General features: G+C 44.9%; 1 protein-coding gene across 1 annotated transcript; it reads right to left on the bottom strand.

The window, feature by feature from the left end:
* Window positions 1-4271: 4271 nt before the first annotated feature.
* Window positions 4272-24191, bottom strand: NPM2 (nucleophosmin/nucleoplasmin 2). Its single transcript, XM_035023144.1, has 8 exons — window positions 24134-24191; window positions 23955-24040; window positions 23682-23807; window positions 6410-6503; window positions 5458-5630; window positions 5295-5329; window positions 4469-4502; window positions 4272-4369 (listed from the first exon to the last, which is right to left on the bottom strand). The coding sequence occupies exons 1-8, from the start codon at window positions 24189-24191 to the stop codon at window positions 4325-4327; spliced, it is 651 nt and encodes a 216-aa protein (XP_034879035.1). The 3' UTR covers window positions 4272-4324.
* Between the last annotated feature and the right edge of the window lie 131 nt (window positions 24192-24322).

The raw sequence follows: 24322 nt of genomic DNA, 5'->3' as shown, positions 1-24322 counted from the left end.
GTGGAAGCGGGCTCGTGCTTAGGGGGATCTCCGAGGGAAGCCCCCGCATCGGGAAGCAGAGCTCACACCTCAGCTCTGGGCTCTGAGGTCTAAGTGCCCCCAGGATGGAAAGAGAAGGGGAAATGCTGGGTGTGGATGTATTTACCTAAAGAGATGAGCAGGAGGGCGAAACTCTCACCTCCAGGCCTCCTTCTCACCTTCCTGAGCTAGATCAATCCACAAAGTTGTCTGCCACCCCTCCCCCCCCAGACAAGCCCCAAGGCCACCTCCTGGCCACCTCCAGCAGTCCAGCTCCAGCACCTGGCTCCCAGCTCCGCCCACGGTGCCCCACGGGGGGCTCAGGGTCCTGTTGAGCCTGACCTAGCCTGGGGAGTGCGGAGGTAGTCCTGTAACTGGGGGAGTCCAGGGTTGGAACCATACTGGAATCATACTGTCAAAAGTGGAAGGGCTTGGGGCACCTGGGTGGCTCAGTCATTAAGCGTCTGCCTTCAGCTCAGGTTATGATCCCAGGGTCCTGGGATCGAGCCCTGCATCAGGCTCCCTGCTCGGCAAAAAGCCTGCTTCTTCCTTTCGCACTCCCCCTGCTTGTGTTCCCTCTCTCGCTGTGTCTCTGTCAAATAAATAAATAAAATCTTAAAAAACAAAAAAACCCCAAAACCGGAAGGGCTCTTAGATTCTTCATTTGGTCCCTGAGGAGGCCCAGGGAGGGTCTCACAGCTAGTTAGTGAGTGGCATGACTTGGACAAGGCATCAGGTAACCAGACTCCCAGTCCAGTGCTCATCATTTTCTCAGCATGCCCCAGACTGTCCTGCTTCTCTGCTTTTGCCCAGGCTGATGTTCCTGATCATTTTCCACATTTGTTCCATTTGGGGCAGGATTTAAACTCTGCCTCTTCCGAGGAAATGCCTGAATCTCCCTCTCTGCTGTGGTTGGTGCTGGCTCTGGCTCCATTCTCCGGGGAGCCCATGACCTCACCCACATCTCTGCCTGCTCCTAGCTCCCAGATAGGGTACTCAGGGCTACCTCCTGCCGCCCTCAATCCTGGGATGACAGGTAAGAGCAGACGCATGGAGGTAGTTCAGAGTTGGAATTGTGGGGTTGACTGGTGAGCTGGGAGATGGAATGAAATAAGGAGTCAGGTGTGGGGAGTGCCACCTAGCGCTGTCTGGGCCCCAGTTTTCTGAGCCTGAGTGCCTGGTTCCTATTGGTGGGAGAGGGGCCTGTTGTCACTGGCCAGCCCCCGAGCCAGGCCTGGGTCTCCATGGTAACAGATGCCAGCAGTCAAGCTTGGCCTTGGGGCTCAGCCAGGGGTCTGTGCCAGGGGGCTCTGGGGCATGGCTGGGTAGCCTGTTTCATGGTGCGACATCTGCTCGTTGTCCCTTCCCATTGTGCACCCGCAGGCCTGGCTTTCTGACTCAGCTTGCTCCTTTACCCCTACGGAGAGGCCAGTGCTGGGCTCCAAGAGGGGAGGCAGCATGGAGAGTGTTCCGTGGATTTCATCCCCTTCCCCAGGCCCTGTCCTCCATGGGCTGTGTGATCTATGGCAAGTCCCTTCACTTCTCTGGTCTCAGCTTGCTAATTTGTAAAAAGGAAATGGCCATTATCGATGCTGTCAAAACTGCCACCGTGAGCATCAACTGAGGTGGACACTCCCTGAAAAGTGTCAAGGACCAAAAGAATGGCGGCAAGGGGCCTAGACCCTAGACCTCTTATGTGGCCCAGACTCAGTTTACCTGAATTTTGCCCCACTCTCTCCCTTGACTAGAGGGAGCTGGGAGGCAGAAGGTAGGGTTCATTAACATTTATGGGGGGAGGTGGCAGGAGGTGATAAGGGAAGTGAGAAGTAGCCTGGGCTGCATTGGTTAATCCCCACCCCCTAGTGCCAAGTTCAACACCCCCCAACTGAGGCGTCTCACGCCTGCTCCTTCTAACAGCCCAGCTGGTGCAGACACAGAGCCCGCAGGGCCCACCTGCAGACCTGCCACTTGTCACCACCTGCTTCGACCCGGCTCACCCTTTTCCTGTTGAGAAACAGAAGGGCTGGCGCTGGGGCTGGGGCAGGGCAAAAGGCACCTGGACGGGTCCAGGCCGGGGAGCCCTTCATCTTTGCCGCTAGGTCCCTACTGCCTGCCAGCACTCGGAGGCCAAGTCGGTGGTGTAGCTGTCGCCGGCCCTTCTGTGCAGACCCCGGGTGCAGCCAGGCTGTTGGGGCGTTGGCCTGGGGTGAGGCGGCAGCGGAGGGAAGAAGTCCCTGTGTGGCTGGGGGCTGCCCAGTGTAACTCCTGGCCTGCATTCTAACGACTGCTTTCAGTTCATGAGACTTCCTAGCGCTCCGCTGCGGGGCTCTCCCCCCTCCCATCCGGAGTGGTTAAAGAGCTGGGGGCCACACTACCTGGCAGGAACCCTGGTTCCTCCACTAGTTCTGTAGCCTTGGGGGCAAGTTGTTTCACCTCTCTGTGCCTCATCTTCCAGGTCTGAGAAGCTGGGCTTAACGGGAGTTAGTCCCCGGAGGCCCTCCCGGCTGCACCCATAGCCCAGCAAGCCCAGCACGCCCAGCGCGTTCTTCCTGCAATCATGGCAATCTTCTTTTGTTCAGACCCCCAAGCTTGCTCTGCCTCAGGCCCTTTGCATTCTTGGCCCCTGCTCCTACAAGTGTCCTTCTGCCGGCTACTCCTGGGGCCTGCCACCCCCTTCTTGTCACTCCTCTCCTTTGAGGGGCTTCCTCTGATCTCCCAACAGTACTTCTCCAGCCTGGAACTTAGCCTGTTTCACATCCTGCAAAGCACGGGACAGTAACTGACATTTTGTTGTTGGCTTTTGTTTCCACGAGGCTGGAGGGGACTTGAAGGTGAAGAATTTGTCCCACCCTGTGTCACTGTGGCATGAAGCCATGAGAAATGCCTGCTGCCCACCTGGAGCCAGATGTGAACTGCTGTCCGGGTGACCCGAGGTCAGTGGCTCATTCTCATTTGTTAGAGGGTGGGGCGATGCCCACATCTGTCCTATGGGGTGAAGAGAGCAAGCAGCAAGAACGCTGGCCCTACCCTCCTCCATCTCTCCTGGCTTCAAGAGAACCGGAGGCTGAACACGGACACAAAAGCCTGCTTGCGGACCTTCCCATGCCGGCATTCAGACCGCCCACCTTCTGGGACCCTGCCTCCGGATCCTGGAGAGAGGCAGGGCCATCTCCCCTTTGGCCCACTTTAGATTTGGCTGGTGGAGGTGTGGGGGAGGGCCAGGAGAAGCCCAGCAGAGGCCCTGCAAGTATAAGCCCAAGTGGGGGGCCATCTGTGTGTCACCATGGGTGACCCAGGCTCCAGGTCGTTCACCCCCTTGCCAGTCCCCCTTTGCCTCACCCGAACACCCTGGGGAGCCCTGTTCCGTGGCTCCAGGAACTGTCCTGGGGGATGCCTCACGGGGGAGTTAAGAGTGTTTACCTGTCCACCTCCTGTAAGAGACCCTCTAGAGCCTCTGTAAAGCCTGCCTCATGTGCCCTGCCTGGGAGGGTGTCCTTGAAGGTCCAGGCCTCCGGGCTCTTGCCTGACACAGATCTGCACACAAATGAGCAGGAGCTCACCCTGAACAGGAGGCAAGCCTGGGAGCACACAACTAGCATCCCACCTCCGGGGTTCCAGTAGACGTCCTGTGTATTGGACAACAGACAGACGTGATTAGGGCCAGGAGAGAAGATCCTCAGGCTAGTCTGACGGGCCAAGGACCTTCCTGGCAGGGTGGGCAGCTCTCACCCCTTGGTTCAGCACGTGGCAAATGGGCCAGCCACGAGGGAGTGTGGGCACAGGAAGACTCACACCAGCTGGAGCTCCCTCCCTCAGGCCAGGAGCAGAAAGTTGAAGCTGGGCAAGGGGCTGAGACACTTGGTTTTTTCCCTGAAGCTGGGTGGTGGGGGGGTGGGAGTGGGAGTGGGTGAGAGTTTGAGGACAAGAGAGGGAGGTAAGGGGAGGTAAAAGAGCAGAGCAGAGCAGAGCAGAACCCAGCTGGCCCGCGGCCGCCCTCTGCCGGGCACACGGGCTCACTGCAGCCAGCAAGAAGGCCGGCCCCTGGGAACAGATGGCAGAAACAAGGTCCTGACAAAGCAAACTTTATTGTGGCCCCGAGGTTGGAGCTTTTCCCTCCAGGTCCTGCTGAAACTCGAGAGTTGGGGGTGAGGGCCTCTTGTGTCGCCCCCAACAGCTCCAGCCCATTCAGACTCAGGTGGAGAGAGGCTGGGTGGGGGGAACCTGGGGAACGCGCCGAGGAAGGCCACCCCGCATGTGCTCTAGCTGGCTCTCCCGCAGTCCCTGCAGCCAGGCCACTCCTGGCTCCTCATTTCTTGAATCCGGGCTTTTTAGGTTTGAGTGTGGGTTTGGCCTATGGAGAGAAGGGAGGGCGCCAGTGTCCCACTCCCTCCCTCTGTCCGTCCCCCGCCCCCCCCCCCCCGCAGGACCAGCCCCTTCTTCTGGTACTCACCTTTTTCACAGGACTCTTTTCTTTAAGCCTGGGTCTGGAGTTGGGTGGGGTGGGGCAAGGAGAGGGGATGTGGGTGGGAAGAAGAGCGTGCTCAGCCTGACACCAGTAGCCCAGACCCTCTTAGTGCCCACACTGAAAGCAGGGGGCTATGACCTGGAGAATTGGAAGCTGCCGAATTCACCTCTCCACCTGTCCCCTACCGGGAACCACTCTGACTCTTATTTTAAACAAGATGTTTTTTCTTCTCAGGCTTCCATCTGCTTTCTTTATCACAAATGGGTCTTTTTCATTATAAAAGTAATGTTTAACTATGTTGCACAATATATAGCAAATAGAGATTAAATTACTTATTTTCTTTATTTCCCCACCAGTATTAGCATTTTGGTGTGTTTCCTTTCAGGGCTTTTTGCTTTGTTTTCTTCTAAAAACATGTGAAATAACATGAAAATGACTTAATATCCTGTTTTTTAAAAATTCAATAAACATTTTCCAGGATGCTATATTCTTCATAGGTCACATTCCATTGGGAAAATGTGACATGGCTTAATCAAATACTACATTGGTCAACATTTGGAATGCTTCCATTTTTTACTATTACTTGAATAATGCGTATCTCAGTGCCTATCATTTTACCCATATTTTGGATGGGATCCTTTGGAAGGAATTGCCGTAAGTGGAATTAGGTCAAAAGGTAAGAATACCTTAATGCTTTCCCCAGAGGCTGTGGCAGTAGGCTCCTACCCGTGTGCACACATGCCAGGCCCTTCCTAGCCCCACATACCCCCGCTACAAGATCGCGGCCGAGTTAATAGAGGGAAAGAGTTACCTCACGGCCTCCTCTTCCTTTTCCACCTTTTTTTTCTGGGAACCAAACACAAGCGGTATGGGGCGGGTTAGGGCCCTGCCCAGGCTTTGGCACACTCAGGCACCCAGCATGCGGCAGGCCTGGCCCAGGCTTTTGAGGAGCCTCTGGGGGTCCCTGCCCTCACCTTGGCAATGCTTGTCTGCTTCTGGGACGCCAGCCTCTTGACTTGTTTAAGAGGGGTCTCCTCCTCTAGGGACACATCTACGTCGTCGTCGTCGTCGTCGTCAACCTCACTGCTGTCACCTTCTTCCTCCTCCTCCTCCTCCTCCTCTTCCTCCCAGGACGGGTCTGCAGTGTCTGCGGTGCATGGAAGGGGGCAGGGCCGCAGAGCTCTGGGTCTCTGCCTGGCTCCCGTCCTGCCATGCGTCTTGCCGTCAGAGCTGCCCTGGGGAAGCCAGCACCTGCCACCTCCTCTAGACCCTTTCTGGCCTCTCTGACAAAGTGGAGGCTCGGGTGGGGTGAGGGGTCCGGAACCCCGGAGAGCCGGGGTGGCGGGGGAGGGCAGGGGAAGTGGCCCGCTGTGGCTCTGGCTGGGAAGGAGTCAGAGGAGGGGAGGGTGGGCGGAGGGTGCCAGCGAAGGGAGCAGCTAAGGAGTGCAGACCTCATCCTAAGGGAAGTAGAGCCTGCCAGCGTCTTGGGGTAGGACAGTGCCCTGATGAAAGAGGGACAACCGCACAGAGGAGGCTAGGCAGAGAGTCCGCAGCACAGCGGCTTGCTGGGGTCCGTACTGCCCCTCCAGCGACGCGCCTCACAGCAGCTAACATTCTCCGTGCGGGTAGTACGAGGCACCCCGCAAACTGCTTTTTCCTGAATATCCCGTTTATTCCTCCCAACTGCTCTTTGGAGATGAAACCAAGTATACCCCCACCCTGGTGTTAGAGGCAAGGGGACTGAGGCCCACAGAGGCAGGGAGGTAAAGGAGGACTTCCAGTCCAGACTACTGGCAATCATGTTGCCTTTGGGGACTTTCGCTAATAACTCAAGAATCCCTCCAGCTTTGGAGTGCCGGTTCCCCCTTTGGCCCTGTGCTAGGCACTGCACTCTGAGACCTTCCCCAGGTCCAAGCTCCGACTTACCGTAAAGTTCCTGGCCACTGAGGAACACAGGTCCAGAGCCAGCCCGGAGCTGGAAAGTGACTGGAGGAGAAAGCTCCAGTCCCATCAGGACGACCTGCAGGGGGAGGGATGCAGGGGCAGGAGCAGAGAAGATGGGCTCACTCACCCCTGGAGGCTGCCTGGGGGCTGCTCTCTGGCAGAAACACTCAGAATTGATTCCCCAAACCCCACCTACACACACTTCAGGTTCTCTGGGCCTCACTGTGTCATCAGCCCCTTCCTGTTGAGGTGGATTCTGTCGGAGAAGAATGTGAATCTGATAACCCCGCTCTTGTTAAAGATCCCAGACAGGCTTCCAAGCTGAGGGGCAGCTGTTCAGTAGAGAAGTGTGATTGCCACCGACTGAACTGTATCCCCCAAATTCTTATGTGAAGCCCTAACCTCCAGTGTGAGGCTATCTGGAGGTGGGGCCTTTGAGAGGCAATTAGGATTAGATGAGGTCATGGGAGCTGGGCCCTCATGATGGGATGAGTGCCCTTGTAAAGGAGGCCAGAGGCTTCGCTCTGTCTCTCTGCCGTGTGAGGACGGAGAGAGCAAGCGGCCATCTGTAAGCCAGGAAGAGGGTCCCTCCCCATATCCGACCTTGCTGGCACCCTGGTCTCAGACGTTCAGAACTGTGACAAAATAAATGCCCCTCACTCTATGGTATTTTGTTATGGCGGCCCACTCGAATAAGATATGAGTCAAATGAGAAAAGCAGACGCAAAGTGGTATGTACAGTACCAGTAGTGTGTGGATATACATATGAATAAAGTTAGACTTCTCTTAAGTGTGACCCATAATTTTCAGTGGACAGTAAGATATTTCCTTTCCTTATACTTCTCCAAACTTTCCAAATTTTCTGGAGTATCAATGATGATACTCCCATTTATTGACTGCCTACCGTGTGCCAGGCCCTATGCTAAGCATTTTACCGACTTTATTCATCGAACCCCTCATGACAATCCCATGATGGAGGTGCCTTGACTTTACAGAGGAGAGAACTGAGGCGTAGGGAGATTAATTTAGAGTTTTGGGCTCAGAGAGGAAGGAGATAAGCGAAAACTGAAACTCTGCAGCCATCAACACCCAGAAATGCTGGATACAATATATTCCAATGTTTTCATTGCATGGCTGAATAGTAACACAGAAGAGGTCCCATGCACCAGAAACGAAGGGACAGCGTGGCAAGCGCAGGTGCCATAAGCAGCTGAGGGGGAGATGTGCCTGAAAACAGCTCTGGCCTTGAGTTTAAGATCTTATTTATTTATTTGCCAGAGAGAGAGAGAGAGAGCGAGCGAGCCAGGCAGAGGGAGAAGCAGGGTCCCCACTGAACAAGGAGCCCGATGCGGGACTTGATCCCAGGACCCTGGGATCATGACCTGAGCCCAAGGCAGATGCTTAACCAACTGAGCCACCCAGGCATCCCGTGGCCTTAGGTTTTAACACACACTCATGGACAGGGGACAGGAGACAGGGCCTGGGTTCAAAAGAGGAACACTGTCACGGAGCCCGCTGAATGGAGGCTAGGACCCTCTAAGGGTTGCACCTCAGTAAAAAGCTCCAGGGTCAGGGAGAGGCTAGGGGACTGCAGAATTCCAAACCCACCTACTAGGAACTCCCCCTCCCCCCACTACTGAAGGAAGGAAATGCAAGGGGGATAAATAAGTCTCCTGTGAGAACCCAAAAACCCATGGCTGTACCTCTCACCCACACAAAGTTTGAATTCACTTGGTGAGTACTGCCAAGTCCAGAAACTTGTATAAAATCCCAGACTGGTGACATTCCTGGGCAAATGGCAGACACAAACACAAAACTGTTCTCTTGGGATACTGTCAATTTTTTTCACATGGAATTCTTTCAGAGAAAAAAACAAGACCCTGAAGACAGCTCCTCATCTAAAAATCACAAAAAACATACAAGACACAATCCTGCTAGAGTGAGCAGAAGGAAACAAAATGACCACAGACCAGCACAAGCAAGAACCTGAGATAAAAGAATAATCTAAACAATTGTGAAATTAGATTGATGAAAATCAAATAAACAAAAGTAGGAACTGTAAGAACAGGTATTAGGAGAAATAAAAAGAACCAAATGCAGCTTCTAGACTGAACAAAGAGTTAAAAAGCAGAATAAGCCAGCTAAAACAAGGATCAGGAAACTGGAATCATACTGTGAAGAAACTGCCCGGTACTCAGCACAGAGAGACAGATGAACAAAATATGAAAGAGAAGCTGGGAGGTATGGAGGACAGAATGAGCAGATCCAACATGCATCTCATCACAATAAGGGACTGGGAGCAATGGAGTCAATATGCCAAGTGATAACCAAGAGCTTCTAGAAACCATCAAGGACACAGATCCTCACATCCAGGAAACCTAAGTTCTGAACAGATGAATAAAAATAAATGTACACCTGAACATCCCATAGTGAAATGGTGGCTAGCAAAAACAAAGAGGTTATCTTAAAATAAACCAAAGAGGAAAGACAGATTTCCAAAAAAGGAACAATAACCAGACAGACTGAAGGTTTTGACAGCAACGTCAAAAACCAGAAGAATAGAATGACATCTTCAAAATTTTGAGGGAAACTACCTCTCTATGTAGAATTATACACAGCCAAACTATCATGAAGGAATGAGGGTAAAATAAAGATATTTCCAGGCAAAGCCCAAGTAAGTTCACTACTCCCAGACCTACTCAATGAGGTGTCAAAAAGATGACAATTACTGGTGCAGCCACTCTGGAAAATAGCATGGAGTTTCCTCCTATTCCTTAAAAACAGTATGGAGGTACCCTACGACCCAGCAATTGCACTACTAGGTATTTATCCAAAGGATACAAACATAGTGATCTGAAGGAGTACATGCACCCCAATGTTTATAGCAGCAATGTCCACAATTGCCAAAATATGGAAGGAGCCCATATGTCCATTGACAGATGAATGGATAAAGAAGAGGTGGTATAGAGAGGGAGACAAACCATAAGAGACCCACAATCTTAGGAAACAAACTGAGCGTTGCTGGAGGGGAGAGGGGTGGGGGGATGGGGTAACTGGGTGATGGACAGTGGGGAGGGTATGTGTTGTAATGAGCACTGGGTGTCGTGTAAGACTGATGAATCACAGACCCGTACCCCTGAAACAAATAATATAGTTAATTAATTGAATTTAAATTAAAAAAACAAAACAAAAAGAAGAGGTGGTATACACACACACACACACACACGAATATTACTCAGCCATCAAAAGGCATGAAATCTTGCCATTTGCAACAACGTGGATGGAACTAGAGGGTGTTATGCTAAGTGAAGTAAGTCCGTCAGAGGAAGACAAATACCTTATGATTTCACGCATATGTGGAACTTGAGAAACAAAACATGAACAAAGGGGAAGGGAAGGAAAAATGAGATAAAACAGAGAGGGAGGCAAACCCTAAGAGACTCTTAACTCCAGGAAACCGAGGATTGCTGGAGGGAACGGGCGTGGGGGCATATGCAGTAACTGGGTGATGGGCCTTAAGGAGGGCACGTGATGTGATGAGCACTGGGTGTTCTATGCAACTGATGAATCACTAAATTCTACCCCTGAAACTAAGGCCACACTATATGTGAACTAAACTGAATTTAAAGAAATTTTTTTAAAAAAGAGGACAATTACATGGTAAAGGAAGAAGTGGGTACAAGCAGCAGTGGTGAGCAACCAACTTGGTCAACAAAGAAGAATCCAAGCAAGCATTACTGGAAAGCAAAATCATACTAGTATTGACTAGTATTGAGTGGGTTTAAAACAAGCTGAAGCTAAGACACCGCATGATAACAGGTAAGTTAAGAAGAGGGTAAATAGGGCGCCTGGGTGGCTCGGTTGGTTAAGCGACTGCCTTCGGCTTGGGTCATGATCCTGGAGTCCTGGGATCGAGTCCCACGTCGGGCTCCCTGCTCAGCAGGGAGTCTGCTTCTCCCTCTGACCCTCCCCACCTCATGCTCTCTATCATTCTCTCTCTCTCTCTCAATAAATAAATAAAAAAATCTTAAAAAAAAAAAAAAAGAAGAGGGTAAATAGAAAATCTTCCTTGATTGTTTGGGGGGAGGAATAAAATATTAATTTTAGACTAATCATGCATGATTGTTAAAAAATTAAGAACTAATAAAAATCAGAATGAGATTCAACAGCTTCCAACCCAATAGAAAAGGGGAAAAGAAACCTTAATCTAATAAAAGACAGAAAAAGGAGAAAAAAGAAAAACAAAACATGAAAAAGCAAGGAATATAAAATCACAAAGTACATATTACAAATAAATCCAAGTATATTAGCATCACAGTAAACATAAACAGACTATATTGGTCAGATAGATGAACATAAAACATAGCTATTTACTGCTTGTAAGATACATGCCTAAAACATAAGCACATAGAAATGTTGAAGAAAAGATATGGAAGCATACCCAGCAGGTGTGGCAGAGGCTTCTCAAGGCTACTGCAATATCCATTCTTCCCTTTTTCCATCATAGCAGTGTTCTGATACTATTCAAATACTGTACCCACCAAAGACTGTATTCCTCAGTTTCCTGTGTAGTTGGCTGTGATCATGTTACTAATTTCCGGACCAATGAGTTGTAAGCAGAATTTCGTGGGTGGTGCTTGTGTGAAGACTCCTTAAGAGGTAGACAGAGAACTGAGAAAAGCCCCTTTGGTCTCCCCCTGTTTCTTCTCGTCTATTACCCTAAATGCAGAAGTGAGAGGTGGAGCTGCAGCAGTCTTCTTGGACTATAAGATGATCTTGAGGATGGAAGTTTTGAACCAAGGAGAGAAGAAAGAGAAGAGAAGCCCAGGTCTTTGGTGACCATCGAGCCATCTTACCAGCCTTGTACTGCCTATCTCTGGATGTCTTCTATTCAAGACAGAAATGAATCTTGAATGTGTTTGAGTCCCTGTAGTTGGGTCTCTGTTACTGCAAACATAACTATTTAAAACAAAAATGAAGCTAGTTGTATTTGTTAGGATTAGGTTTGCTAACAAGCAGCAGAAAACTCAATGCCAGTGGCTTATACAACACAGAAGCTTGTTTCTTTGTCACATAAACTCAATCTGGATATAAGCAGTCAGCTGTGGGTATACTGCTCTTCAAGCATCAGGGATGCAGGCTCTTCCTATTGTGTTACTCCGCCATCTTTAATATATGGCTTCCACCTTCTGGTCCAGGATGGCTGCTCACATTCTAGCCATCACATCCATATTCCAGCTAGCAGGATGGAGGAAGGGATAAAAATGGTCACATGATCTCTCTTTAAGGACACTTTACCACTTCTGCTTACATTCCATTGGCCAGAACTTCATGGCCTTGCCTTATTCTCAGTAGCCTGTGGCCAGCTAAAAGTCATGAATTCCATTACTAAAGAATAAAGGAAAATGGATATTAAGAGAAAACTGGAAAACAAATTAATAGCAGATGATGTAAGCTTGAATTCAATAAGCATTTTTAGGGATGAAAAACTTATGTTGGTTTACCAGGAAGATAATTCTGTAAATCATATGCACCAACAACACAGTCTAAACATGCATAGACTATAGCTACAGTATCAACACTGTGTGGTATTGGAAGGAGAGACACAAAGATCAATAAAACAGAAGACCTAGAAATAGACCCACACAGACATGTGTGACTGATTATTGACGAAGGTGCACGATTGGTTAAAGGGAGGAGGACAGCTTGTTCAATGAATGTGCTGGAGCAACTGCACGTCCAGAGGCAAAGAGATGAAGCTTGACCTAAACCCCACAACTTCTACCACAGTTACCTCTACACAGATTGTGGACTTAAATGCAAAACGTGAAACTATAAGACTTTTGGACAAAAAAACACAGAAAGTCTTTGTGACCTTGGAGCAGGCAAAGAGTTCTTAGACTTAACAGTAAAAGTCATAAAAGGAAAACTGGTAAGATGGGCCTCATCAAAATTAAACATTTTTATTCCAAAAAAGTTCATTGGAAAGGGATAAAAAAAACAACTCACAGACTGGGGAGGAAATATTTGCAAACCATAGGCTTGACAAAGGACTAGTGTCTAGAATCTATAGAGAATTAGCAAAACCCAACAGTAACAAAACAATCCAAGTTAAAAATGGGCAAAAGACACGAACAGACATTTTACTGAATACACAGATGGCAAACAGACACATGACGAGACGTTTAGCGTCATTCACCATTAGGGAAATGCAACTTAAAAGCACTAGGAGATATTGAGACACACATTTTAGAATGGCTAAAAACAGAAATAGTGACAACATTAAATGTTGGTGAGGATGCAGAAGAAGGCATCACCCATGCATTACTGGTAAAAATGTAAACGGCACAGCCACTTTAGAAAACACTTTGGCAGGATGCCTGGGTGGCTCAGTCGGTTAAGCGTCTGCCTTCAGCTCAGGTCATGATCCCAGGGTCCTGGGATCGAGTCCCGCATCAGGCTCCCTGCTCCGCAGGGAGCCTGCTTCTTCCTCTGCCTCTGCCTCTCTCTCTATCTCTCATGAATAAATAAATAAAATCTTTAAAAAAAAAAAAAAGAAAAAGAAAAAGAAAAAGAAAAAGAAAACACTTTGGCATTTTAATAAAGTAAGCAGGAAACCACCATATGACCCAGCAATTGTACTCTTGGGAATTTATCCCAGAGAAAGGAAAAGTTATACTTACATAAAATTTTTTACACAAATGTTCATAGCAGCCCCAAAGTGGAATCAGCTCAGTGTTTCCACAGCTGAGTGGTTGAACTGTGGTACAGTGAGACCATGGAATACTGCTCAGCAATAAAAAGAATACACAAAACATTTTGGATGAAACTCCAGGAGATTATGCTGAGGGGAAAAAAAAAAACCTGTTCCAAAAAAGTTACATATGTATGATACTATTTCTAGAACAAAATTTTAGAAATGGAGAATAGGTTGGTGGTTGACAGAGGTTAGGGATAGAACAGGAGGCAGAAGGGAGGTGGGTGTGGTTATAAAAGGGTATTTTGAAGGATCCCTGTTGTCTCCCTGCCCCATTGGTGCTAAATATATGAACTTAGGTGATGAAGTTGTATTGAACAAGATGGCTCGATTGTATCAATGTCAATATCCTCATTTCAATGTTATATTACAGTTTTGCAAAATGTTACTTGGGGAAAACTGGGCAAATATATAGGGATCTCTCTGTATTATTTCTTATAGCTATATGTAAATCTACAATTATCTAAAAATTTTAATTGAAAAATAAACATATATAAAGCAAATAATAAAATTTTAAGAGGAATCCACTGAAAATCCACAATCATAATTGGTAATTTTAACACAAATCATTTTGGTAATTGATAGATCAGGGAGACAAAATAGGTAGGTTTGAACACAATTAATAAACTTGTAATTGGACTCCCCAAGAGAGAAGTGGGGAGCAGAAAAAAATATTTGCAGAATAATGGCCAAAAAATTTCTAAATTTTTTTTTTAAGATTTTATTTATTTATTTGACAGAGAGAGACACAGCGCGAGAGAGAAGACAAGCAGGGGGAGTGGGAGAAGCAGGCTCCCTGCTGAGGAGGGAGCCAACGCGGGGCTTGATCCCAGGACCCTGGGATCACGACCTGAGCCGAAGGCAGACACTTAACAACTCAGCCACCCAGGCGCCCCAAAATTTCTAAATTTGATGAAAACAATGAAACCACAGATTTAAGAAGTTCAATGAACCTCAAGGCATTTTATAAATTGTTCAAATCCAGTGATAAGGATAAAATCTTAATGCAGCCAGAGGGAAAAAAAAGACATTGCATAAAGAGGATTGAAGACAAGGATACTAGATTTCTCCAAATTATGCAAGCTAGAAGGTCAATGGAGCAATGTTATTAAGTGTTGAAGGCAAAAAAGTCAACCTAGAGTTCTACACAAAGGAATGAAGAGGACCAGAAATGGTAAACATAACGTTTTATTCTAATTTCTAATCTCTTTAAAATATAGATTGTCTAGGGTGCCTGGCTGGTTCAATTGGAAGAGTGTACAACTTTTGATCTTGGGGTTGTGAGTTCAAGCCCCATGTTGGGTGTAGAGGTTACTAAAATAATAAAAACTTAAGGGATGCCTGGGTGGCTCAGTCGGTTAAGCATCTGACTCTTGATCTCAGCTCAGGTCTTGATCTCAGGGTAGTGAATAAAGTATTAACAATGTAGTGTGGGATTTATAGCATATGTGGAAATAAAAGTTATTACAAGAATAGCACAAAGGATGGGAAATGGGAAATGAAGTATACTGTAGCAAGATTCTCATATCATTCATGAAGTGGTATAATATTATTTGAATATAGACTGTTGTAATTTAAAGATGCATCTATAGGGGCACCTGGGTGGATCAGTTGGTTAAGTGACTGCCTTCGGCTCAGGTCATGATCCCAGAGTCCTGGGATCGAGCCCCACATCAGGCTCCCTGCTCCGCGGGAAGCCTGCTTCTCTCTCTCCCACTCCCCCTGCTTGTGTTCCCTGTCTCTCTCTCTCTCTCTCTCTCTGTCAATTAAATAAATAAATAAAATCTTAAAAAAAAAAAAGATGCATCTATAAATTCTAGAGCAACCACTAAAAAAATAATAGAGATGAGGTATATCTAAGAAACCAATAGTGGAGATGAAAATGTAATCATAAAGACCACTTAGCTAACCCAAAAGGCGGCCAGAAAAAAAAGAAAGGAACACAGATAGGACAAATAGGAAAGCCAATAGCAAGACAATAGGTTAAAATCCAACCTTGTTGGTAATTATTTTAAATATTAACAATCCAAATACTCTAATTAAAAGGCAGGGATGACCAGATTGGCTAAATAAGGAAGACTCAATTATACGGTATCTAAAGGGAACCTACTTTATAGAGAGAGATAGAAGTTACAAGTAAAATGACAAAATAAAAAAAATAGGAAAAATATAGCACATAAACACTAATCAAAAGGGAGCTAGATGTTCTAAATTAATCAGACCAAGTAGACTTCAGAATATTTACCCCAGATAAAGAGGGACATTTCATAATAAAGGGATCAATTAACCAAGAAGATATAGTAATCCTAGAAGTATATGTGCCTAATAAAATAATTTCAAAATACATGAAGTAAAAACTGATAATTGATAGGAGAAATAGGCAAAAGCATAATTATTGTTGAAGTCTTCAACAGTCCTTTCTCAGTAACATATCAAGTAGCAGAAAATGAATAAGGATACAGAAGACTCCAACAAAATTACCAACCAACTTGATATAATTGACAGTAATAAAACAACACATCCAACCATAGAACACACATTCTTTGAGCATTAAGGAAATATTCACCAAACTAGACCATATTATGGGTCACAAAAGTCAGAACACAGGACTGAAATTATATAGAGTATTTTCTCAGACCACAATGAGACAGATTTAGAAATCAATGCGAGAATCTTAGAAAAACATACATATTTCTAAATACCCCAGGGACTAAAGAAAACTATAAAATAATTTAAATGGAATGAAGATGAAAACTGTACTTATCAACATTTGTGGGATGAAGTCAGAAAGGTGCTTAGAAGAAAATCATAGCATGAAATGTTTGTATCAGAAAAAGACCAAAGGTCTAAAAAAAAAAGTAAGATTCTGCTTTAAAAAACTAGAAAAAGAGCAAATTAAAATCCAAATAGACATAAGAAAGGAAATAAAGAACAGAGATCAATAAAACACAAAAGTGGGTAAACAATAGAGAAAAGTTGAGACCAAAAGTGGGTTCCTGAAAAGATGGATAAAAATATTAAACCTGTTACTAGACTGTACAAGGAAATGGGAGAGAAGACACAAATTACCATTATCAGGAACAAAAGAATAGTGTTTACTACAGAGTTTACAGAAAAGGAAGGGAATATTATGGACAACTCTATGCCAATGAATTTGACAACTTGAACAAAATGGAAAAATTCCTTGAAAGACATAAAGCTCTCTTAAGAAAAAACAACCCAAATTGTCCTAAATCTATTAAAGAAATTTAAGTTGTAGTTAACCAGATTGCTTCACACTTGAGTTCTACCAAAACATTTAAGAAAAAAATACCAAAGTTACATGAACTGTTTCAGAAAACAGAAAAGAGTATCTTCCTATTCATTTTATGAGGCCAGCATTGTCCTAATGCTAAAACGAGACAGAAACAAGAAATGTCAAGAAAACAGCAGTCCAATGTTGCTCATAAATATAGACACAAATATCTTTTTTTTTTTTTTTAAAGATTTTAAGCAATCTCTATACCCAACATGGGGCTCAAATCACAACCCTGAGATCAAGAGTGGCATGAGCCAGCTAGGCACCCCAACATGAATATCCTTAATAAAATATTAGCAAATGCAGCAATATATAAAACTGTACATTCTTGGGATAAGTCCCATTCGATTATGATGTATTGTCCTTTTATGTATTGCTGGCTCATGCCACTCTTGATCTCGGGGGTGTGAGTTCGAGCCTCATGTTAGGCATGGAGCATACCCTAAAATTTAAAAACATTAAAAGAAATAAAATTTGAAAAATCAATAAATGTAATTTGCCACGTAACAGGATAAAGGAAAAAATAACCTCAACAGATGCAGAAAAGAATTCTTGGACAAAACTCAACAACCATTCATGACAAAATATCTCAGGAAATTAGAAGGGAACATCTTCACCCTCATTTGGACATCTACAAAAGTCCTTCATCTGTCTTAACAGTAGAAGACTGGAAAAAAGCAAGGACAGACCTGCTGTTACTACTTTTATTCGGCATTATATTTGAGGTCCTCATCAGTGAAGGCCGGCAAGAAAAAGAAATGAAGGAAGTTAAACTACTTTATTCATAGATAACATGAATAAATCCATAACAAATTCTAAGGAATCAACAAAAAGGTGCTAGGACTTAATATGCAAGTTTAGCAAGGTCAGATAATACAAAAACAATTACATAACTATACTACTACTGAACAGCAATAAAATGACATTTAAAAATACCATTTGCATACTTTTGCTTTCTTTTTTTTTTTTTTTTGTTAAGATTTTATTTATTTGACAGTGAGAGCTAGCGAGAGGGTGGGCGGGCACAAGCAGGGGGTGTGGCAGGCAGAGAGAGAGGGAGAAGGAGAAGGAGACTCCCTGTGGAGCAGGAAGCCCTCATAGGGCTTGATCCTGGGACCCCGAGATCATGACCTGAGTGGAAAGCAGATGCTTAACTGAGTCACCCAGGGGCCCCTCTTTCTTTTTCTCTTTTTAGAGATTTTATTTTGTTTTATTTTTAAAAACATTTTTTTTAAAGATTTTATTTATTTATTTGAGAGAGAGCACAAGAGTGCACGCAGGAGCAAGTTCGAGCACGGAGGGGCAGAGGGGGAGGATCTGAGAATATGAAGCAGACTCCACACTGAGCCTAGAGCCGGATGCAGGCTTGATCCCATGAATGTGAGATCATGACCTGAGCTGAAACCAGGAGTGGACACTCAACTGAGCCACCCAGGTGCCTCACCATTTGCATACTTTATACTGTATACAAAAATGAACTTGGGCGCGTGGGTGGCTCAGTTGGTTGAGCGACTGCCTTCGGCTCAGGTCATGATCCTGGAGTCCCTGGATCGAGTCCCGCTTCGGGCTCCCTGCTCGGCGGGGAGTCTGCTTCTCCCTCTGACCCTCTTCCTTCTCGTGCTGTCTCTCATTCTCTCTCTCAAATAAATAAATAAAATCCTTAAAAAAAAAAAAGATGAACCCAAAATGGATCAGAGACTTAACTATAAGAACTAAAACTATAAACCTCCTAGAAGAAAACATTGGAGCAAATTTTCATGACCTTGGATTAGGTGACAGTTTCTTAGATTCAACATTAGAAGGATAAGCAACAAGATGAAACATAAACTGGACTACATCAAAAGTAAACACTTTTGTGCTGCAAATGACAGCATCAGGAAAGTGAGAAGACAACTCAGAAAAGGGGGGAAAATATTTGCAAGTCATCTGGTAAGGGGCTTGTATGCGGAGTAGATAAAAACTCACACGATTTAAAGGAGACAAATATTAAAATATCAAACTCAAGTGCAATTTTAAAAAATGAGTGAACAACCTGAATAGACAATGCTCCAGAAAATATATACAAATGACCAATAAAAACACGAAGAGAGGCTCAACATCGTAAGTCATTAGGTAAAGCAAATCAAAACCACATTGGGGGCACCTGGGTGGCTCAGTAGGTCAAGCATCCTTTGACTCTTAATTTCAGCTCAGGTTATGATTTTGGGGTCCTGGGATCAAGCCCCATGTTGGGCTCCATGCTCAGTGTGGAGTCTGCTTGTCCCTCTCCCTCTGCTCCTTCCCCTGCTCTCTCTCTCTCTCAAATAAATAAATAAATAAATAAATAAAACCTTAAAAAAAAGAACCACACTGAACTGCCAGTTCACACCCAATAAAATGAGTAATCAAAATTACAGACAATAACAAGCATTGAAAGATGTCGGAAAATGGGAATCCTCACACACTGTTGGTGGGATTGTAAAATGGTGTGACTACTTTAGGAAACAATTTGGCAGTTCCTCAAAATGTTATATATGTCAAGCTCCCATATGACCTGGCAATTACACCCCCAGGTATATGCTCGAGAGAAATGAAAACACGTGCTCATACAAAAATTTGTACATGAATGTTCACAATAGCATTCGTAATAAGTAGAAATAAAACAAATTCCATAAACTGCTGAGTGGATAACTGAAATGGGGTATTGTCCATACAATGGATATCATTTGGCAATTAAAAAAAGTACTGTTATATGCTATAACACCGATGAACCTTAAAAACATTATGCTACGTGAAAGAAGCAGTCACAAAAGACCACACGTTTTATGATTTATATAAACTGCCCAGAACAGGCCAATCTGGAGGGACAGAAAATAGATTAACAGTTGCCTAGTGCTGCAGGTCTGGGGGATGGGGAGTGACTGCTAGTAGGTATGGAGTTACTTTTTGGGGTGATGAGAATGTTCTAAACTTAGATTGTGATGGTTACATCACCTTTCATTTACCAAAAACCATCTGATTTTACCTTAATAGGCAAAGTTTATGGTACATGAATTATCTTTCAATAAATACATTAATACCATTTTCAATAGCACCCAAAATCATGCAGTATGTTGGGGTAGATTTTACAAAGCATGTATATGACCAGTTCCCTGAAAACTATAAAATATTAGTAGGAAAAGTTAAAGTTAAGTTAAAGACATATGTTAGAGTGAAAAGTGAAAGACTTAAACAAATAGAGAAACATATGTTCAATTACTAATGACTCACAATTGTTAAGATGCCAATTCCCCTCAAAGCAGTCTCTAGACTCAATACAACCTCCATCAAAATCCCAAAATACTGATTTTTAAAGAAAGCCTATTTTGAAATTCCTATGGAAATGCTCAGGACCTAGAATTTGCCAATACACTTTTGGAAAAGACCAACAAAGTTGGAAGAATCACACTAATTTTAAGATTCACTATAAAACTATAATAATCAAATCACTGTTATGAAAGTAAAGGTAAAAAATCAATGAAACAATACAGAAATATCTGCATACATATATGGGCAATTGATTTATGGAAAGATGCTAACAAATACAAATATAGTGAAAGGATGGTTTTTTAAAAAAAAATGTGGTGCTAGAGCACTGGATAGAAACTTGGAAAAAAATGTTTCACTGTCCTTACTTTATACCATGCAAAAAAATTATCTTGAAATGGATCATCGACTTAAATGTCAGAGCTAAAACAATAGCACTCCAAGAAGTAAACTTAGAAGAGAACATTTGTGACCTCAGTTTAGGCAATGATTTCTCAGGACACTAAAAAAATGAACCATAAGAGAAAAAAAATGTCAGGGGCGCCTGGGTGGCTCAGTCGGTTAAACAGCTGCCTTTGGCTCAGGTCATGATCTCAGTCAGGGTCCTGGGATTGAGCCCAGCATCAGGTTCCCTGCTCAGTGGGGAGACTGCCTCTCCGTCTGCCCCTCCCCGCTGCTCATGCTCTCTCTCTCTCTAACAGATAAATAAAATATTTAAAAAAAAAAGAGAAAAAAAGTCAAATTGGACTTTGTAAAAATTAAAAACTTGTGCTCTTCAAAAAAACTATTATGAAAAAGCAAGCCATGTACTAGGAGAAAATACTTGAAATAAATAAATATATTTTAAAGACTTTATTTATATTATAATAGATAAGTAATATATAAATTTATAAATATATTTTATATATTTATATCTATACATACATAAATATATAAATATATTTTATATATAAGTGTTTATATATTTATATATTTTATATATATATATTTTAAAGATTTTTATTTATTTATTTGACAGAGAGACAGCAAGAGAGGGAACACAAGCAGGGGGAGTGGGAGAGGAAGAAGCAGGCTTCCCGCTGAGCAGGGAGCCTGATGTGGGGCTCGATCCCAGGACTCTGGGATCATGACCTGAGCCGAAGGCAGACGCTTAAGGACTGTACCACAGAGGCGCTCCAACACTGTGAATCTTATTGCATATAAACTATATTTCAATAAAGCAGATATAAAAAAACGACTCAAAGAAATGGAAACACTGAGACCCAAAACTACTAAATAAATGACAATAGTTTAAAATCAAACCAGTCCCACCTAGTTTGTTCACTTCCTTACTCACTCATTCACTATATGCCGAGTTTCCACAATATACCTGGCACTATTCTATAGGCATTATGGTGAAGGCAGTAAACGAAACAGGCAGAGTCCTTGCTCTCTTGAGGCTTAGATCCTGGCTGGGGAGAAAGACAAAGCACAAATGAAGACTGAGCCAGTGATGGGTCCCATGGGGGAAAAAGTGATTATTGAAGGGTAGGAAGAGGGGGTGCTGTTTGTGGTCAGGGAAGACTTCTTCAGTGAGAGGACATATGAGCAAAGGTTGAATTGAAGTTGGGGGCAAGTGTGTCCTTCTCACAGAAACATTAAATGCAAGACTCCTAGAAAGGGGTATGTTTGGAATTTTCAAGGTACAGTCAAGAAAGCCAGTGTGGTTTGAGCAGGGTTAGGGAGGGGAGAGTAGCAAAGGTTGAGATTAAGAGAGGTTTCTGCAGGCCAGAACATAAAGGATCCTGGATTTCATTCGAAGTGAAATGGAAAGCCACTGACCTAGGTGTTCTAGTAGAGAAGCAATGTGGTCTGACTTTTGTTTAAAAGGATCCTTCTGGGGGCGCCTGGCTGGCTCAGTCAGAAGAGCATGCAACTCTTGATCTCGGGGTTGTTAGTTTGAGTCCCACATTGGATGTAGAGATTACTTAAATACATATTAAAAAAAAATTTAAAAGGATCCTTCTGGCAGCTGTGCATAGAATAGATCAGGAGTTGGGGAAAAGTTTTCTGTAGATATTCGGTAAATATTTTAGGCTTGTGAACCATATGGTCTCTGCGGAGACTACTCAGTTCTGCTGTTACCAAGTGAAAATAGGCATGAATAATACATAAATGAAGGCGTGTGGCTGTGTTTCAATAATACTTTATTTACAAAAACAGGCAGTGGGCTGGGTTTAATTCTGCAGTATGTTGAACCCTGGAATAGACTATAAGAAACCAAGGGTAAAGGGTAGGTAGACCAGGTAGGAGGCCCTGCAATAAAACTGAACAAGAGGTAATGGTCACCTGGACCAGGGTATAGTAGGGAGGTGCTGAAAGGTGGTCAGACTGGTTGGTGTATGTTTGAAGGTAGAGCCAACAGGAATTGCTGGTGATACACAGTGTTTGAGAAGGAGGTTTTTGTCCTGATTAACTGGAAGAGTAATTATATCCTGGGAGAGGATCAGGTTTGGGGGTGGGGGAAGAGATTATTGATAAAAATCAAGAGTTTGGATTTGGATTTGTCAAGTATGGGTTATCTCTTAGGTATCAAATACATTGAGCTGGACAGAGGATCTGGAGCAAGAGAGAAAGAGAGAGTGGGTTTACAGAAATAAATATCAGAGTCTTCATTTGTATAAATGGTCTTTAAAACCCTGGCCAATGAATGAGATCTAGGGAGATCTCATAGATAGAGGGAAAAAAAAGTTTAAGGACAGTTTTACAGATGGGCCTCCCAGGTCTTCAGGGACAGATGATATTGGTCTTACCTTCACTGTTCCACCACATAGAAGGAGAGAACACTCCATCCCCCTGTTCATGAGGCCAGTATGCCTTGACACCCAAATAAGATAAGGAGTTTATGGGTCAACCTCACTTATGAGTATATAAGTTTTTTTAAAAAAGTTTTAATATATTAGCGAAGCAAATCTAGAAATTTATAGTATGATCAAATAATGTTTATTTTAGGAATGCAAAGTTGACGGAATAGTATTCTATTAATATAACTTACCACATTAACAGGTTAAAGAAAGAACCTATGATTATCTGAATAGAAAAGCATTTGCTAACCATTTATGATTAAATGAAGAAATCCCAGTTTTAAAAAGGAGAGCAGGACTAGATGGGGACTTCCTTGACCTGAAAAAGGGTGTCTACCAAACATGTCATACTTAATGGAGAAACATTAGAAGCATTCCTTTAAAAATATACATATAGTGACTCCTGGGTGGCTCAGTCAGGGAAGCGGCCGACTCTTGGTTTCAGCTCAGGTCAAGATCTCAGGGTCAGGAGATTCAGCTCTGCGCTCAGCATGGAATCTGCTTAAGACTACCTCCCTCTCCACCAAGCTGATGCACATTTGCTCTCTCTCTCTCTCTCAAATAAATAAATCTATAAAAATATACATATATATCAAGAATGAAACAAGGACATTTACCGTTATAATCTTACTTAATATTATACTGGAGGTCCGAGACCGTGTAGTTGGATTAAAAAAGACACAAAACTGCCATTAACAACGATGATTTGCATAAAGAACTCAAGATAATTAGAAAAAGAATTTCTGGATACACAATCAGTATGGAAGTCATCAACGGTGTCCTGTCACCAGCATCAAAAGGTTTAAAAACGTGATTTTGAAAAGCGGTTAACTTGCCCAAGGTCACACAGCTCGTAAAGGATGGGCTGGGATGGAAATAGGGCTCTCTGCCTCCGAAATCCAGGGCTCTCAGTCATGGGCTATACGGCTTCTCAGGCAGGACTGCCCTACTGCAGAACGACTGTATCCCCCCTTGGTGTCTGTCCATCCCCACCCAGGGGGTGAAGCCTGAGCAAGGCCTCCTAGCGCCCCAGGGCAGGCAGTCTCCCTAAGCCTGCGGGGAAAGGCTCACCATGGGTAGCACAGACGCCTGAAGCGAGGCGATGGTGATGGGCTTGGTCTTCTTGTCTTCTTGGCTGGCTGGGGGCAGGATTTCCACGAGGTTCATCTCTTCTTTGGCTTTGTCCCCCAAGCAAATCTGAGAGCGGTTGGAGACAGGCCACCTCGTCACCGGAGGGAAACCCTGTTCCACCTTCTGGGACCAGAGAGTGGCCCCTGGCCCTCCGCAGCTGGCCAAGTCCCTCCCGGCTGCATCCGACCACCCTTCCGGCGGGGAGGCACCCACCGTACTGAGCAACAGCTTACAGTCCTGCTTCCCCTCCTTCTGGGCTTTGACCGTCCAAGTCCGTTTCTCTTGGTTTAGCTCACAGCCTGCGAAGGGAGAGGAGCGAGGGGGCCGGGCCGGCTCAGGGGAGGGGCTCCCCCCCCGCCCCCGGTCTCGGGAGCCGCCGGGCCCTCACTCACCCCAGAGCGTGGCCCTGGGCGCCTTCTCGGCCGCGCTGCTCGTGCTGCTGAGGTTCATGCCGCGGGGCGCGGGAGCCGGGGTCCCCGCGGCTGTGCGGAACGGGCGCCCGCAGTGAGCCGAGGCCGGGCCCGCCGCCCGCGCCCGCCCGGCGCCCAGCGCGGCCACCCGCATCCCGCCCCGCCGCCCCG

This window comes from Mirounga leonina, unplaced genomic scaffold, assembly GCF_011800145.1.
Source record: "Mirounga leonina isolate KUSES-001 unplaced genomic scaffold, KU_Mleo_1.0 Mir_176, whole genome shotgun sequence".
In the NCBI taxonomy this organism is placed as follows: Eukaryota; Metazoa; Chordata; class Mammalia; order Carnivora; family Phocidae; genus Mirounga; species Mirounga leonina.
This window is presented reverse-complemented; position numbering and strand designations above follow the sequence as displayed.

Bases quoted from the DNA above. Each gene is read 5' to 3' on its own strand.
- NPM2 (XM_035023144.1), bottom strand. From the start codon at position 24,191: ATGAACCTCAGCAGCACGAGCAGCGCGGCCGAGAAGGCGCCCAGGGCC. The intron at 5,330-5,457 runs GTGAGGGCAGGG...TTTGGTTCCCAG, and splicing joins AGCAGACAAGCATTGCCAAG to AAAAAAAAGGTGGAAAAGGA. The intron at 4,370-4,468 runs GTGAGTACCAGA...TTCTCTCCATAG, and splicing joins AAAAGAGTCCTGTGAAAAAG to GCCAAACCCACACTCAAACC.